Source organism: Diceros bicornis, chromosome 27, assembly GCF_020826845.1.
Source record: "Diceros bicornis minor isolate mBicDic1 chromosome 27, mDicBic1.mat.cur, whole genome shotgun sequence".
Taxonomy (NCBI): Eukaryota; Metazoa; Chordata; class Mammalia; order Perissodactyla; family Rhinocerotidae; genus Diceros; species Diceros bicornis.
The window spans coordinates 39338315-39354663 of NC_080766.1; the positions used below are offsets into that span (position 1 = coordinate 39338315).

The following is a 16349-nucleotide window of genomic DNA, read 5'->3' on the forward strand; positions in this document are numbered from 1 at the left end:
CCATGATTCCACAGAACTGTTATTACCGGTGTTGACATTTGTTTTTTCCTTTTTTTCTCTATGGATAGCTATAGGTTTTGTGTTTCTATTAAAAGGTACTAGATATAGTTTATAGCTTTACATGAAAATAGACCTCTGTTTGATTTAAAATACATCTAAAGCTGTCTTCATGCCAGTTTTGTTTGCTTTATATTTATGGTAAGTCAAGCAGGGAAATCTTTTTATATACAAATCCACAGTCATTTTTGTACGGGGTTAATAAAAGGTTCCTGTTGCCTGCCCAAGTGGGTGGAATGCTCATCAAACTAGTTTACTCTCCCCTGACTGGCCGGGGTCTCTGGCCTGCCATGGTTTTTCTTACACATACACAGCTCTCCATGGGGGCAATGTGTGTGTGTGTGTGTGTGTGTGTGCGTGTCTGTGTGCATGTGCCCACACGCACTGATTCTCCTTTCCGATCTCTTTATATTTTACCAGACCTTTGAGATTGTTTATAAGGCCTTCCCTGACCACTTTAGATGACAGTGATGTTTTTCTTCCCCTCCTCATCTGAACATCTTAAGTAATATCTATATGACTGATTTGTCAACTAATTTTGTACTGACTTATGGTGTCTGCTGTTGTGTGGTTTTGTTCCTAATGTCTTAGATACTTTCTTTTGTGATAAATAGTTTTTTCTCCAGTGATGCTGCATGTGCCTTTAGGGCCAGAGACTGTTCCTTAGGCTTTTTTATACTCCTCCCAGCATATCTTCAGTCAATACCCTGAAATATTTAACTTAAAAAAAAAATCACAGGGAGAGAAGTCAAGATGGCAGCATAGGCGGACTCTGAACCCACCTCCTCCCATGGACACAGTGGACTTACAACTACTCTTGGAAAAATTACCCCTGAGCGAGAACTGAAAACTGGATAAGAGGAACCACTGCAACAAACAACAATCTTTTTTTTTTTTTTTTTTGAGAGATGGTTGTACAACAAACAACAATCTTGACTGAGGTGGAAGAGGCAGAAATTCCCTTCTGGAGAGAAAAAACGTCACCTTCGCAATCCGCAGCACTTCACAACCGCCCAGGAGCAATCCAAAGGTACGTAGCCTTCCCTGGAGGAGTGGGGACCCTGAGCTGGGGAGTGTTGCCACTATAAGCAATGTTTGGACCCTGCACAACTGAGATGAGTGTCATGATATCTGGCTTTGCTGGCTACTAACAACAACGGGGAATCCCCCCCACCCCCAAAAGCTGGGACATAAAGAAATTAAAGCCTGCTCTTAAAGGGCCCATGCACAAATTCACCCATTTTGGAAAGCAACCTAAAATCACCAGAAAGAAAGGTGTACAGTCCTTTGGTGAAAAGAGACTCACCTGAAAGGCCCTGGGTGCATCTTGGTGAGAGGTGAGACCTCTCCAGTGACTGGGACATTGGCAGTGGCCATTGTTGTGACCTAGTGTGGGCGTGCTGACACAGACGCTGGCAGACACCATTGGAATTCTCCCTGTGGCCTGCTAGCCTAGGGTCTGCCCCACCCACTAGAGCACCGATTTAATCCAGCTCAGCCAAGGAAAGCAGCCCACCCTAGGGACTGGCCCCACCCAACAACAAGCCCTCGGGCAACTTGTGGGCCTGCATAGGCTATGTGCCTGGACTCCCTACAGCCTGGTGGGTGGGTCCACCTCTGTGGGGCAGGGCCTATCTGAGGAGTAGGTAGCCTGTGTGGGGCATTGGTGGAGCGTGTGGGGCCTCTGCTGTGGGGTGACTGAGTCTGCTTCAGGGGGTCGGGGCTCACGCACAGGGCAGGAATGTGTTGATGACGTGTGGCTCTGTGGGTGGCAGGGCGTGTCAGCTGCAGAAGACTTGTGCTTCTCAAACAGCCACATAGGGGATTGGCCCCATCTTCCAAAGCCTGAAACAATTGGGTGCTCTTGTGCCTGGAGCCAGCCCCACACAGCTGCAGTCCTCAGAGAGCTAACAAGAGCCTTATAAGCCCCTGAGCCTAACAACTGGCCACACTGGGAGCCTACTCACTTAACAGAAAAACTGCAATAGGAATGTGCTATTAGACCCTGCAGCCAACTGTGCTGGGGCTCCCCACACCCGATAAAGAGACTGAAGGGTCCACAACAACCACACACAGCTGAACATTACAACCAGCCGGCCAGTGGGACAGCTCCGCCTCCCTGGGCATCTATGGTAAGAGCAACCCTACCACAACAGAAGGACACATGTAGCCCACACGGGGGGTCACTCCTGGAACATTTGGAACTGGTGATAAGAGGGAAACACACTGCTGGACCTCATAGGGCATCATGTACATAAGGTCACCTCTCCAAGATCAGGAGATGTAGCTGACCTACCTAATACACAGATACAAGCACAGAGAAAGTGGGAAAATGAGGAGGCAAAGGAATACTTTTCAAGTAAGGGAACACGACAAAACCCCAGAAAGGAACTAAATGAAACAGAAATGAGCAATCTACCTGACAAGTCAAACAAAGTGTCATAAGGATGCTCATTGATCTTAGGACAAGAATGGATGAACTCAGTGAGAACATCAACAAAGAAATGGAAGATATAAAAAAGAACTAATCAGAAATGAAGAATACAGTATGGGAAATGAAAAATTCACTAGAGGGAGAGTAGAGGATACAGAAGAACAGATCTGTGAGCTGGACGAAAGACTATAAGAAATCACCCAAGCTGAACAGATACAAGAAAAAAGAATTAAAAAGAGTGAGGACAGTCTAAGGGACCTTTGGGACAACAACAAGCACACTAACATCTGTGTTACAGGTGTCCCAGAAAGATAAGAGCGAGACAAAGGGGCAGAGAATCTATTTGAAGAAATAATAGCTGAAAACTTCCCTAACCTAAGGAAGGAAGGAGACATCCAGGTATAGGAAGCACAGAGAGAACCAAAAAATATGAACCCAAAGAGGCCCACACCAAGACACATCATAATTAAAATGTCCAGAATTAAAGATAATGAGAGAATCCTAAAAGCCACAAGAGAAAGGCAACTAGTTACATACAAAGGAAACCCCATAAGGCTGTCAGCTGACTTCTCAGCAGAAACCTTACAGGCTACAAGTGAGTGGCATGATATATTTAAAGTGCTGAAAGGAAAAAACCTACAGCCCAGAATACTCTACTTGGCAACGTTATCATTCAGAATGGAGGGAGAGATAAAGAGTTTCCCAGACAAGCAAAAATTAAAGGAGTTTATCACCAAGAAACCTGTCCTACAAGAAATGCTAAAGGGACTTATTTAAGGGGGAAAGAGAAGACCACAAATAGGAAAAAATTATGTATTTCCATGATAAGAGGGTAACGGACACAAATGCACCAAAAAAAGGTTAGATATGATATCAAAAACATAACGTATGTGGAGGGGAGTAAAAGAGCAGTGCTTTTAGAAAGAGGTCAATCTAAAGAGACCATCAACTTAATATAGATTGCTATATACGTAGGTTATTATGTATGAACATCATGGTAATCACAAACCAGAAACCTATAATAAATACACAAAAAACTAAGAGAAATGAACCCAAACATAATGCTAAAGACAGCCATCAAACCACAAAGGAAGAGAGCAAGAGAAAAAAGGAACAGAGAACTACTAAAACACCCAGAAAAAAAGTAAAAAAATGGCAGTAAGTACATACTTATCAATAGCTACTTTAAATGTCAGTGGACTGAATGCTCCAGTGAAAAAGCATAGCGTGGCTGATTGCATAAAAAAACAAGACCCATATGTATGCTGCATACAAGAGACACACTTCAGACCTAAAGACACTCATAAACTGAAAGTGAAGGGATGGAAAAAGATACTCCATGCAAATGGCAATGAAAAGAATGCTGGGGTAGCAATGCTTATATCAGACAAAATAGACTTTAAAACAAAAACTGTAACAAGAGACAAAGAAGGCCACTACATAATGATCAATCCAACAAGAGGATATAACACTGGTAAATATCTATGCACCCAAGGTAGGAGCACCTAAATATATAAAGCAATTATTAACAGACATAAAAGGAGAAATAGTAACACAATAATAGTAGGGGACTTGAACAATCCACTTACACCATTGGATAGATTATCAAAACAGAAGATCAATAAGAAAACATTGGCCTTAAACAACACAGTAGACCAGATGGCCTTAGTAGATGTATACAGAACATTCCATTCAAAAACTGAAGAATACACATTCTTTTCAAATGCACATGAAACATTCTCCAGGATTGATCACATATTAGGCCACAAAACAAGTCTCCATAAATATAAGATTGAAATAATACCACACATCTTTTCTGACGACAACAGTATGAAACTAGAAATCAACTATAGGAAGAAAATCAGAAAAGCCACAAATATGTGGAGATTAAACAAAATGCTACTGAACAACAATTCAGTCAAGGAAGAAATCAAAGGAGAAATCAAAAAATACCTGGAGACAAATGAAAATGAAAATACGACATGCCAGAATTTATGGGATACAGCAAAAGCAGTTCTATGAGGGAAGTTTATAGCAATACAGTCCTATCTCAACAAACAAGAAAAATCTCAAATAAACAATCTAATAGTGCACCTAAAGGAACTGGAAAAAGAACAAACAAAGCCCAAAATCAGTAGAAGGAGGGAAATAAAAATCAGAGCATAAATAAATGAAATAGAGACTTAAAAAAAAAAAAAAAGAAAAAATCAATGAAACCAAGAGCTGGTTCTTTGAAAAGAAAATAAATTGACAAACCTTTAGCTACACTCACCAAGAAAAAAAGAGAGAAGGCTCAAATAAGTAAAATCAGAAATGAAAGAGGAGAAATTACAACGGACACCTCAGAAATACAAAAGATTATAAGAGAATACTATGAAAATTGAATTGGATAATCTAGAAGAAATGGGTAAATTCTTAGAATCATACAACCTTCCAAAACTGAATCAAGAAGAAATAGAGAACTTGAGTAGACCAATCACCAGTAAGGAGATCGAAATAGTAATCAAAAAACCTCCCCCACAATAAAAGTCCAGGACCAGATGGCTACCCTGGTGAATTCTACCAAACATTGAAAGAAGACTTAATACCTGTCTTTCTCAAACTCTTCCAAAAAGTTGAAGAGGAGGGGAAGCTTCCTAACTCATTCTACGAAGCTAACATTACCCTGATACCAAAACCAGACAAGGACAACACAACAAAAGATAATTACAAGCCAATATCACTGATGAACATTGATGCAAAAATCCTCAACAAAATACTAGCAAATAGAATACAACAATACATTAAAAAGATCATACACCATGATCAAGTGGGATTTATTCCAGGTATGCAGGGATGGTTTAACATTTGCAAATCAATCAACGTGATACACCACATTAATAAAATGAAGAATAAAAATCACAGGATCATCTCAATAGATGCAGAGAAAGCTTTAGCATCTATTTATGATAAAAACTCTGAATAAAATGGGCATACAAGGAAAGTACCTCAACATAATAAAGGCCATATATGACAAACCCATAGCTAATATCATCCTCAATGGTGAAAAACTGAAAGCTCTAAGAACAGGAACTAGACAAGGATGCTCACTCTCACCACTCCTATTTAACATAGTATTAGAAGTCCTAGCCAGAGCAATCAGGCAAGAAAAAGAAATAAAAGGGATTCAAATTGGAAAGGAAGAAATGAAACTGTCACTATTTGCAGATGACATGATTTTATGTATAGAAAAGCCTAAAGAATCCACCAAAAAACATTTAGAAATAATAAATGAATACAGTAAAGTGGCAGGATACAAAAATCAACATACAAAAATCAGTTGCGTTTCTATACACTAACAACGAAGTAGCAGAAAGAGAAATTAAGAATACAATCCCATTTATAATTGCAACAAAAAGAATAAAATACCTAGGAATAAAATTAACCAAAGAGTTGAAATATCTGTAGGCTGAAAACTATACAACATTGTTCAAAGATATCGAAGAAGACACAAAGAAATGGAAAGATATTCCGTGCTCTTGGATTGGAAGAATTAACACAGTTAAAATGTCCATACTTCCTAAAGCAATCTATAGATTCAATGCAATCCCTGTCAAAGTTCCAACAACATTTTTCACAGAAATAGAACAAAGAATCCTAAAATCTATATGGAAGAACAAAAGACCCTGAATAGCCAAAGGAATCCTGAGGAAAAAGAACAAAGCTGGAGGTATCACACTCCCTGATTTCAAAATATACTACAAAGCCATAGTAACCAAAACAGCATGGTACTGGCACAAAAGCAGACACACAGATCAATGGAACAGAATTGAGAGCCCAGAAATAAACCCACACATCTATGGACAGCTAATTTTTGACAACGGAGCCAAGAACATACAATGGAGAAAGGAAAGTCTGTTCAATAAATGGTGTTGGGAAAACTGGACAGCCACATGCAAAAAAAAAAAAAAATGCAAGTAGACCATTATCTTACACCATACACAAAAAGTAACTCAAAATAGATTAAAGACTTGAATGTAAGACCTGAAACCATGAAAATTCTAGAAGAAAATATAGGCAGTACGCTCTTCAACATCAGTCTTAGCAACATATTTTCAAGTACCGGGTCTGACCTGGCAAGGGAAACAATAGAAAAAAATAAACAAATGGTACTACATCAAAGTAAAAAGCTTCTGGGGCCAGCCCCGTGGCTTAGTGGTTAAGTGCTCGCGCTCTGCTGCTGGCGGCCCGGGTTCGGATCCCGGGTGCGCACCGATGCACCGCTTCTCCGGCCATGCTGAGGCTTCTCCCACATACAGCAACTAGAAGGCTGTGCAACTATGACATACAACTATCTACTGGGGCTTTGGGGGGAAAAATAAATAAATAAAAATTAAAAAAAAAGTAAAAAGCTTCTGCACAGCAAAAGAAACCATCAACAAAATGAAAAGACAACTTAACAATTGGGAGAAGATATTTACAAACCATATATCTGATAAGGAGTTAATCTCCAAAATATATAAAGAACTCATTTCAACAACAAAAAACTAACAACCCAATTAAAAGATGGGCAAAAGACCTGAACAGACATTTCTCCAAAGAAGATATACAGATTGTCAACAGGCACATGAAAAAATGTTCAACATCATTAACTATCAGGGAAATGCAAATCAAAACTACAATGAAATATCACCTCACACCTGTCATAATGGCTATAATTAACAACACAGGAAACAAGTGTTGGAGAGGATGTGGAGAGAAGGGAACTCTCATCCACTGCTGGTGGGAGTGCAAACTGGTGCAGCAACTGTGGAAAACAGTATGGAGATTCTTCAAAAAATTATGAATAGGACTACCATACAATCCAGCTATCCCAGTGCTGGGTATTTATCCAAAGAACATGAAAACACCAATGCGTAAAGACACATGCACCCCTGTGTTCATTGCAGCATTATTCACAATAGCCAAGACTTGGAAGCAACCTAAGCACCCATTAAGGGATGAATGGATAAAGAAGATGTGGTATACATACACAATGGAATACTACTCAGCCATAAGAAACGATGAAATCCAGCCATTTGTGACAACATGGATGGACACTAAGGGTATTATGCTAAGCGAAATAAGTCAGAGGGAGAAGGTCAAATACTGTATGATCTCACTGATAAGTAGAAGATAAAAACAAACAAACATATAGAGACAGAGATTGGATTGGTGGTTACAGAGGGGAAGTGAGGAGGGAGGAGGGTGAAAGGGATGATTAGGCACATGTGTGTGGTGATGGATTGTAATTAGTCTTTGGGTGGTGAACATGAGGTAATCTATGCAGAAATAGAAGTATAATGATGTACACCCGAAATTTATGTAATGTTATAAGCCAATGTTACTGCAATTAAAAAAAAAATCACATAGTGGTTTTCCGCTTGGACCATGTATGCCTTTCACAGGGATTGTATTTTCTTCATAATAGAGGTGTTACCAATCAACAGTTATCAGGAGAATTTTCTAGGGTGCTGTTCTCTTACGAGTCCTTCAGGTCAGATCCTTTTGGTGGCATCGCCAGATTCAAAGCTGCATGTGTGGTTGGTTTGTACACCATGTGGATCCCGGGGCAGGCGGTTCATCCTCTCTGGGCTCACTATTCTTGTTTGTGTGAGTCAGCTTTTCTGCCTTCGTATTTGGAATGTAAAGTGTATGCATCCCCCTTTCAACACTCAGAGTACTGATTCTTTCTTGCCAGTGAGTTCAATCTTAAGTTGAATGAATATTGTGTAGCTTTTGGCAATATTTTTGTGTTGCTTCTGCTTTTGGTGTCAGATCTAAGAATCCATTGCCAAATCCAAGGTCACAAAGATTTACACCTATGTTTTCTTCTAAGAGTTTTATATTTTTAGCTCTTACATTTAGGTCTTTGATCTATTTTGAGTTAATTTTTATATATAGAGTGAGGTAAGAGTTCAACTTTATTCTTTTCTGTGTGAATATCCAGTTGTTCAAGCACCATTTGTTGAAAAGACTATTCCCTGTTGACTGGTCTTGACAACCTTGTCAAAAACCAATTGACTGTAGATATATGGATTTATTTCTGGACTTTCAGTTCTATTCCATCCATCTACATGTCTGTCCTTACACCAATACCACAATGTTTTGATTACTGTTGCTTTGTGGTAAGTTTTGAAACTGGGAAGTGTGAATTCTCCAATTTTGTTCTTTTTAAAGATTGTTTTGGCTATTCTAGGTTCCTTGCAATTCTATATGAATTTTAGAATCAGCTTTCTACAGGTAATTTCTACAAAGAAGTTACCTGAGATTCTGATAGGGATTGTGCTGAATCTGTCAGTTTGGGGAGTATTGCCGTCTTAACAATATTAAGTCTTCAATCCATGAACATGGGTTGTCTTTCCATTTATTTAGATCTTTAATTTCTTTCAACAATGTTCTACAGTTTTCAGATGATAAGTTTTGCACTTCTTTTGTTAAATTTATTCATAAGTATTTTATTCTTTTTCATGCTATTATAAATGGATTTTTTTTTAAAAATTTCATTTCAGATTATTTGTTACAATTGTATAGAAATTGATTTTTGTACATTGATCTTGTATTCTGCAACCTTGCAGAACTCATTTATCAATTTGAATAGTTTTTAGTGGCTTCCTTAGGATTTTCTACATTCAAGATCATGTCACCTGTGAATAGAGATAGTTTTATTTCTTCCTTTCCAATCAATGCCTTCTATTTCATTTTTGCCTAATTGCTCTGGTTAGAGCCTCCAATCCAATGTTGAGTAGGAGTGATGAGTGTGGAAATTATTGTCTTTTTACTCATCTGATTTTGGTATCAAGGTTATGCAAGCCTCATAAAAATGAGTTAGAGAGTGTACCTTTTTTTCTGTATTCTAGACCAAGTGGTTTAAGATCTGAATTTTTTAATTCTTTGAATATATGATGAACTTACTGGTAAAAACTGGGTTTTCTCTTATTTTTATTGGAAGATTTCAATTTCTTTAATGATTATAGGGTTTTCAGTTTTACATTTCTTCGAGTCATATTAGGCATTTTAATTTTTTTTGTGTGTGAGGAAGATCGGCCCTGGGCTAACATCCGTGCCCATCTTCCTCTACTTTATATGGGATGCCGACACAGCATGGCTTGACAAGCGGTGTGTCGGTGCACACCCGGGATCCGAACCAACGAACCACTTGCACCACCGGGCCGGCCCCATATTAGGCATTTTAGTGTGAGAATTTATCCATTTCTTCTCAACTTTCAAATATATTAGGATAAAAATTTTTTAAATGTCAATATGTGATAGAAAATCTAAGTTTTGAAGTCGTTGGGGGTGGTCTTTTGTATATGTCCATTAGGTCAAAGTTGCCAGTAGTCTTTTTCATCTTTACTTGTGTTATTTTATGTGCTGAGCTATCCATTACCGAGAAGGGTATGTAAAGATCTCCCACTATGGTGTCGACTTGTAGTTCTGTCAATTTTTGCTTTATGTTTTCAAGTTATTGTTAAGTGCATATACGTTTAGAACTCTTATATCTTCCTGGTGGATTGAACTCTTTATTGCCTTATAGTAACCTACGTTATCTCTAGTAATAAGTTTTGCTTTAAGTTCTGTTTTTTTTTACAGATACTTATAGAGCGACACCAACTTTCATTTGGATAGTATTTGCCCAGCATTACCTTTCCTCACTCATTAGCTTTCTGTATCTCAGTGGCTTAGCTATGTGTATAAATAGCACATGGCTGTATTTGAAAAATCCAATTTATGTTGTCTTTTAATTGGAACATATGGTCCGTTTACAGTTATTGAAATTACTGATGTATTGGATTTGTCATCATATTTTGTGCTTTTGTGTTTTTATTTGTTCCACTTTTTCTGTTGTCTTTTTCCTCCTTTCTTGCAGTTTTAGGAAAACCTACAGTTCTTTCCTCCTCCTGTGTGTCTCCTTTACTACTCACACCACTACCACACTCACACAGAACATTTCACTTCTGACACTTCTGGTCACAAAATGTGTGTGGGTTTTATCCCATAACAAGCAATTCTCTGTGACACCAGCTGGGTCTCCAACACTTTAGCTCAATTCTGACACGGTCTACTTGGAGATAGCATCAGATCCCACAGGTTAAGGGCTCAGTCCCACAAGACCACTCCCATCCCACTTCAGATACCAATCACAAGTGCAGATTGTCACCTGTGCTTCTGACCAACCAACTATAAATCAGAGGTTGCCCTGACAACCTCCTCAAGTTCAGTGAATTTGCTGGAGAGACTTACAGAACTCAGGAAAACTATCTACTTACTGTTTACCAGTTTTTAATCAAAGGATATTATAAATGATACAGATGAACATTCAGATGGAAGAGATGTGTAGGGCAATGCATATGGGAAGGGGGGGAGCTTGATGCCCTCTCTGCGCATGCCACCCTCCCAACACCTCCCCGTGTTCACCAACCTGGAAGCTCTCTGAACACTGTACTGCTGTACTAGGATTTTATGGAGGCCTCATCACGTAGGCATGATCAATCATTAACTTCGTTTTCGCCCCCTCTCCCTTCTCAACAGAATGGGGGGCAGGGCTGAGAATTCCAAGCTTCTAATCATGGCTTGGTCTTTCTGGTGACCGAATCAGGAGCCATCCGGGAACCCACCCAGAGTCACCTCATTACAACAAAAGACACTCTTGTCACCTAGGAAATTACAAGGGTTTCAGGAGCTCTGTGTCAGGAACTGGGGTCACAGACCAAATATTAGAACAAAAGGTGTTCCTAGTATTCTTATCACTTAGGGAATTCCAAAGGTTTCAGGAGCTCTGTGCCAGGAACTGGGGGCAGAGACCAATATGTATTTTATATTATCTCACAATTGCCTTCTTTTGTTTTTTCACATCCCTCTTCCCCTTAAGTAATTGGATTTTTGTTTTAGTGCTTACACTAGAAAAGGTATCAATACTTAAATATTTTACTCTCTTCAGCAGTGTAAGACTCATAACACTAACTTCCATCCTTCCCTCCCCTGTATAAGCTACTCTTGTCATATATTTATTATATATATAGGATACTTCAGCTCTATCTTACTTTTCTGTAACCCCACAAGAGATGAATTGTTTAAAACAACAATGTTTAAAATTACTTGCACATTTACCACTCTCTTGCATGTGAGACTTTTTATCTCAAATCACTCTCCTTCTGCCTGAAGTTCATCTATCAGAACCGGGGCTAACAAACTGCTGTTCGCAGGCTGGGTCGGCCTACAGGCTGCCATCTGTTTACTCTATAGGAAGACTGCCAGCCCATTTGTTTATGTGTCCTCTGTGGCCGTTTTCGAGGTACAGTGGTGGAGCTGAGTAGTTGTGACAGAGGATATATGGCCCTTAAAGCCTGAACTATTTACTGTCTAGTCCTTTGCAGAAAAAGTGTGATGATCTCTGCTTTAGAATTCCCTTCAATGAGGCTTAAGGGGGCAGTCACGGTTTTTGCTTCTCTGAAAATGTGCCTGTTTCTGTCTTATTCTTGATAGTTTGGAGGGTATGCGATTCTAGAATAACAGCTATCCCAACAGCATATTGCAAATACCGCTCCACTCTTGTCTGCCTTCCACAGTTGCCGCTGAGCAGTGCTGTTGTTCCTTTGACAAAAAGCTGCCTTTCTCTATGTGGTTGATTTTGAGATTTTCTCCTTGTCTTTGGTGCTCTGCAGTTTCATCCTGATCTAGCTAGGTGTGAATTTCTTTTTATTTCAGTTTCTGTTTATTTTGCTTGGAATTTATTGGGCTTTCTAAATCAGTGGATTGATACCTTTGTCAGTTCTGGAATGTTTTCAGCCTTTCTCTCTTTAGATATTTAGCCTGCTCCATTCTGTCTTCCTCTTCTTCAGAAACTTTGATATTTGTTAAACCTTTTCACTCCCTTCATGTCTGTTAACCTCCCTCTCATATTTTCTCTGGGTCTCTCTGTGCCTTCATATTGACTATTTCTTCAGATCTTTTTACTCTCTTCATTCTGGTCTCATCTGCTGTTAAGCCTGTTTATTGAGTTAATTTAAATTATTATACACTTTCTGAGTTCTTTGTCAAATCTTCTGAGTTCTTGTTCTTTTTATTTATATTTTCCAAAACTTCTTTTATTTCTTTAAACATATTTATTTTATTTTCTGTGTATGATAATTCCAATATGTGGCATCTTTGCAGATCTGATCCTAATATCTGTTGTTCCTCTTGGTTCTCTGGGCACTTTGTTTTCTTGTGTTTTGTGATTTTTTGGACTGTAAGTTTTTTTTTTTTAACTGTCTGTGGCGATTTCTTGAGACCCAGGTTGAGACAGTTCTTCCAGAGAGGATTTGCATTTCTACTGTCCTGGGGGTACTACCAGCCTGGATCTCTTTAAACTGTAGTTTTAGGTTACAGAGACCACCCAGCGATCCAGTTTCAGGCTGCCCACCAGGATGAGGGCTGACTAGCGACAGAGTCTCAGAGTGTAAGACCATTTTCTTAGCTCCTGGGGCTGGGGGCCCTAGCGGGAGGTCCCATCATTCTGTGGGAGGGACCTCCCACTAGGCCCCCACTTGGGCTGACGGTTTTGTCCCTTGGGTTGTGTCCCGGAGGCTTTTCTGATGCTCAGTTCTCAGGTTTTGGCAAGTGCCCTTTAGGCGAAAGCTGACTTTGGAGCTCTGCTTACCTGCCTCCCTGGGTGCCTGTGATCACCTAGTGTTTACCAGCTCAACGACCGATTTAAAAACATGTTTGGTGGAGCTGAAACAGCATTTTTAGCTTTTTTACAGCAGGACTGCCAGATTTCCTTGTCTACCAGACTACAGGAAATGGATCTCTTGTTTTTATTTTAAAAACTTTTTTCTTCCTGATTATACAGTTATGTTCATTATAGAAAATTGTAGTAGAAAATACACTAAGAATAAATTTAAAAATCGGCCACAATCTCATTCCTCAGAGATAAAAAGTTAGCAATTTATTATCCTGTAACTTTTCCTATGCATATAATTTTTTAAACAATTAAGATGACTAGAAAGTAAAAGGCTGAGATTATAATTTTATTAAATGGTTATCAAAAAGCTTTTTTCAGATAGCTCTGCTTTAATGTTATGATTTGTGCTCCCTTCCTCCCTCTTTCTTCCTCCTGTTCTTCCTTCCTTTTTTTTTCCTACTGTGGTTTTTGTAAAGATCAAAACTTGTGCCGTTTGTAGTATTTATCTCATCTTTCCTTTTTTTTGTGAAGAAGATCAGCCCTGAGTTAACATCCATGCCAATCCTCCTCTTTTTGCTGAGGAAGACTGGCCCTGAGCTAACATCCGTGCCCATCTTCCTCCACTTTATGTGGGATGCCTCCACAGCATGGCCTGACGAGCGGTGCGCCGGTGTGCGCCTGGGATCCGAACCCGGGCCGCCAGCAGTGAAGCGCGAGCACTTAACCACTACGTCACAGGGCTGGCCCTGTATTTACCTCATCTTTGGTTTTAACTACAATTATTTTCCCACCATGACTTCCACTGCCTTTTAAAAGTTTATTTTACTATTCTCAATTCTTAAAAGTGTGTTAATATCAGATACCAACCCATAAACATCTTTAGAAATAGTATGGTCAAAATTATTAGTAAGTTGCCCTTATAAATAAATGAAGGTAACTGACTAACATTGAGAGTACAGCCCCCTTTATACAGTTCTAATATAAAATATTCTAGGTGTAATTAATATATTAATTAGGACTGAGCAGCTAGATTGAGTGGATGCTAATTATACCAATATGCTTTTATTTCCAAACAAAATTAACAGAAAAAAAGTCCAGGTACTGGTATGCAACAAACATAAATAAAAAGTACTGAATCTTAGGTGCACGTGAGGAGAGTATCACCCGCAAAGGCAGGATATCAGACGCCGAGTTTAGGTGACTAAGAGACGCTCAAAAATAATTTTTGTAAAACCAAGCTTGGTAATCATTGGGCTTTTTTTTTTTTTTTAATAAGGAGAGTCTTGGGGCCGGCCCCGTGGCTTAGCGGTTAAGTGCGCGCCCTCTGCTACTGGCGGCCCGGGTTCGGATAGGGCGCGCACCGACACACCGCTTCTCCGGCCATGCTGAGGCCGCGTCCCACATACAGCAACTAGAAGGGTGTGCAACTATGACATACGACTATCTAGTGGGGCTTTGGGGGGAAAAGAAAAAGGAGGAGGATTAGCAATAGATGTTAGCTCAGAGCCGGTCTTCCTCAGCAAAAAGAGGAGGATCAGCATGGATGTTAGCCCAGGGCTGATCTTCCTGACAAAAAAAAAATAAAAAATTAATAAAAAAAAAATGAGAGTCTTCTGATCATATTGTTCCCTTTCAAAGCTGCTTACATGTTTTTAAGTTACAACATAATCTGATTGCTGATAAAATTGTTATATGTCTGAGATGTGTTGTGTCTTGGGTTGGTTAACTTAGACTTATGAGTTACGGAGTCCCAGAAAAGCCACATAATAAATCGGTCTTCCAAAAGATAACGGGCATGTTTAGTTGTAGAAAAAAAAAAGATGTAATTTTGTATTTGAAATGTCATTGGCTAATATATGGTGGATTTTTAATTAGATTAGCAATAAAACAAAACCTTAATTATCCAAAGTCAATTTAAATACTGAAACACACACATGCACACACACAGACACATTAAAATTACAAAGTTAAAGGCACATAAGAACTGGAATATCAGACCAGAATGTATTAGGATATGGATTATATTTAAAAAATTATTTTTCTTTTTCCTTCTGTAGGTGAAGAGGACTTAATAGAATTTACCACAGTTACTTTAGAATCTCCAAAAGCGTTGCTGGCGGAGGCCTGACTGGGAGGTAGATGGGGCATCTTCTTACTTTTCAGAGTCTCCTCGGACCCTTTAGTAACATCAGTACTTGTCTGGTCATCTTTTAAGACACAGCCTGATCCAAAGAGTTCTTCCATTAGACTGCTCTTCTTGTCTCTGAAAGTCGTATCTTTTGCTTTTGTTCTGGAAGACTTACCAAAAGAGGGTTCATACCCAGCGGCAGAGTGTTCTAGCCTCAGTTCTTCTGCGTTACTGCGATGTTTGCTTGTACCGTGATTGCATCTCATGATGCCAGTGCTGGCTGGCCCACCAGAAGCAGGGAGCCCGTGATGCAGGTTTTCGATCGCTTCTGTGAATGAATAATGCTTTCTTTGTCTGAAGGGTGTTTTGATATTTGGAGCAGCATTTTTATCAGCTATCTCATCCATGTCATTGATTTGTAGACTTCTCTTAAACTTTTCTTTTACTGTATCTTCTTCCTGATTGTCTTCCCTTTCCTGAATTGCTTGAATTCTTTTTGGTGGTAGTTCTTCTTCTTTCACTAAAGTGGTTTTCTTTTCTTGATCTTCTTTTTTCTCTCTTTGTCTTCCAGTATTCTCCAGAGGTGGTTGTACCTCCAAGTGTTCCTCTTCCTTTGATAAATCTACATTAGAAAAATAGTCAATTTAGTCATCTTTAAAATTCATGGATTTCTATTCCAAGATGGCATGTTTAGCAGACTTACCTACACTTCCTGACAAGCACATGAAGGTGACAAGAAAGGTAAGAAAATAAATGCATATACCACAAGAATACAGGAAAATGTAATATGTTCCTAGAACGTACCAAATACATGAGAATTATGAAATCAAAAGAAAAGTGATATTCATAAAAGAAGAACTAAAATTTGCCAATAAGTTAATAGATGTTCAACATCGCTAGCTGGATGTAGTGACAGTTAAACCAGTGAGAATATTTTTCACCCATCTAATTGGCAAGTAACTTCCACAGTTGGTGAGAATACGGGGAAATTGGAACTTCTGCTCCCCATTGGTGGAGGTATACATTGGTACAGCTTATTTTGGATA

At 39.1% G+C, this 16349-nt stretch overlaps 1 protein-coding gene and 1 long non-coding RNA gene across 5 annotated transcripts in view; one reads left to right on the top strand and one right to left on the bottom strand.

Annotated features, from left to right (window-relative positions):
• LOC131392882 (uncharacterized) overlaps nucleotides 1–16349 on the top strand; it is an 18947-nt gene continuing 2598 nt past the window's right edge. Inside the window, exons 1-3 of one of the 3 annotated variants that reach the window (XR_009215801.1) lie at nucleotides 9–1087; nucleotides 15233–15310; nucleotides 15875–16044. This is a non-coding gene — a long non-coding RNA (uncharacterized LOC131392882). Of the gene's footprint in view, nucleotides 1088–15232; nucleotides 16045–16349 lie in introns of all 3 variants that reach the window. The other 2 variants (XR_009215800.1, XR_009215799.1) reach the window with 2 other exon arrangements.
• Nucleotides 15189–16349, bottom strand: part of LCA5L (lebercilin LCA5 like) — a 23510-nt gene continuing 22349 nt past the window's right edge. For both annotated transcript variants that reach the window (XM_058523119.1, XM_058523118.1), the window contains one exon: nucleotides 15189–15925. In XM_058523119.1, coding sequence (XP_058379102.1) covers nucleotides 15201–15925 — 725 coding nt within the window. In that variant the 3' untranslated portion in view covers nucleotides 15189–15200. The remainder of the gene's footprint in view (nucleotides 15926–16349) is intronic.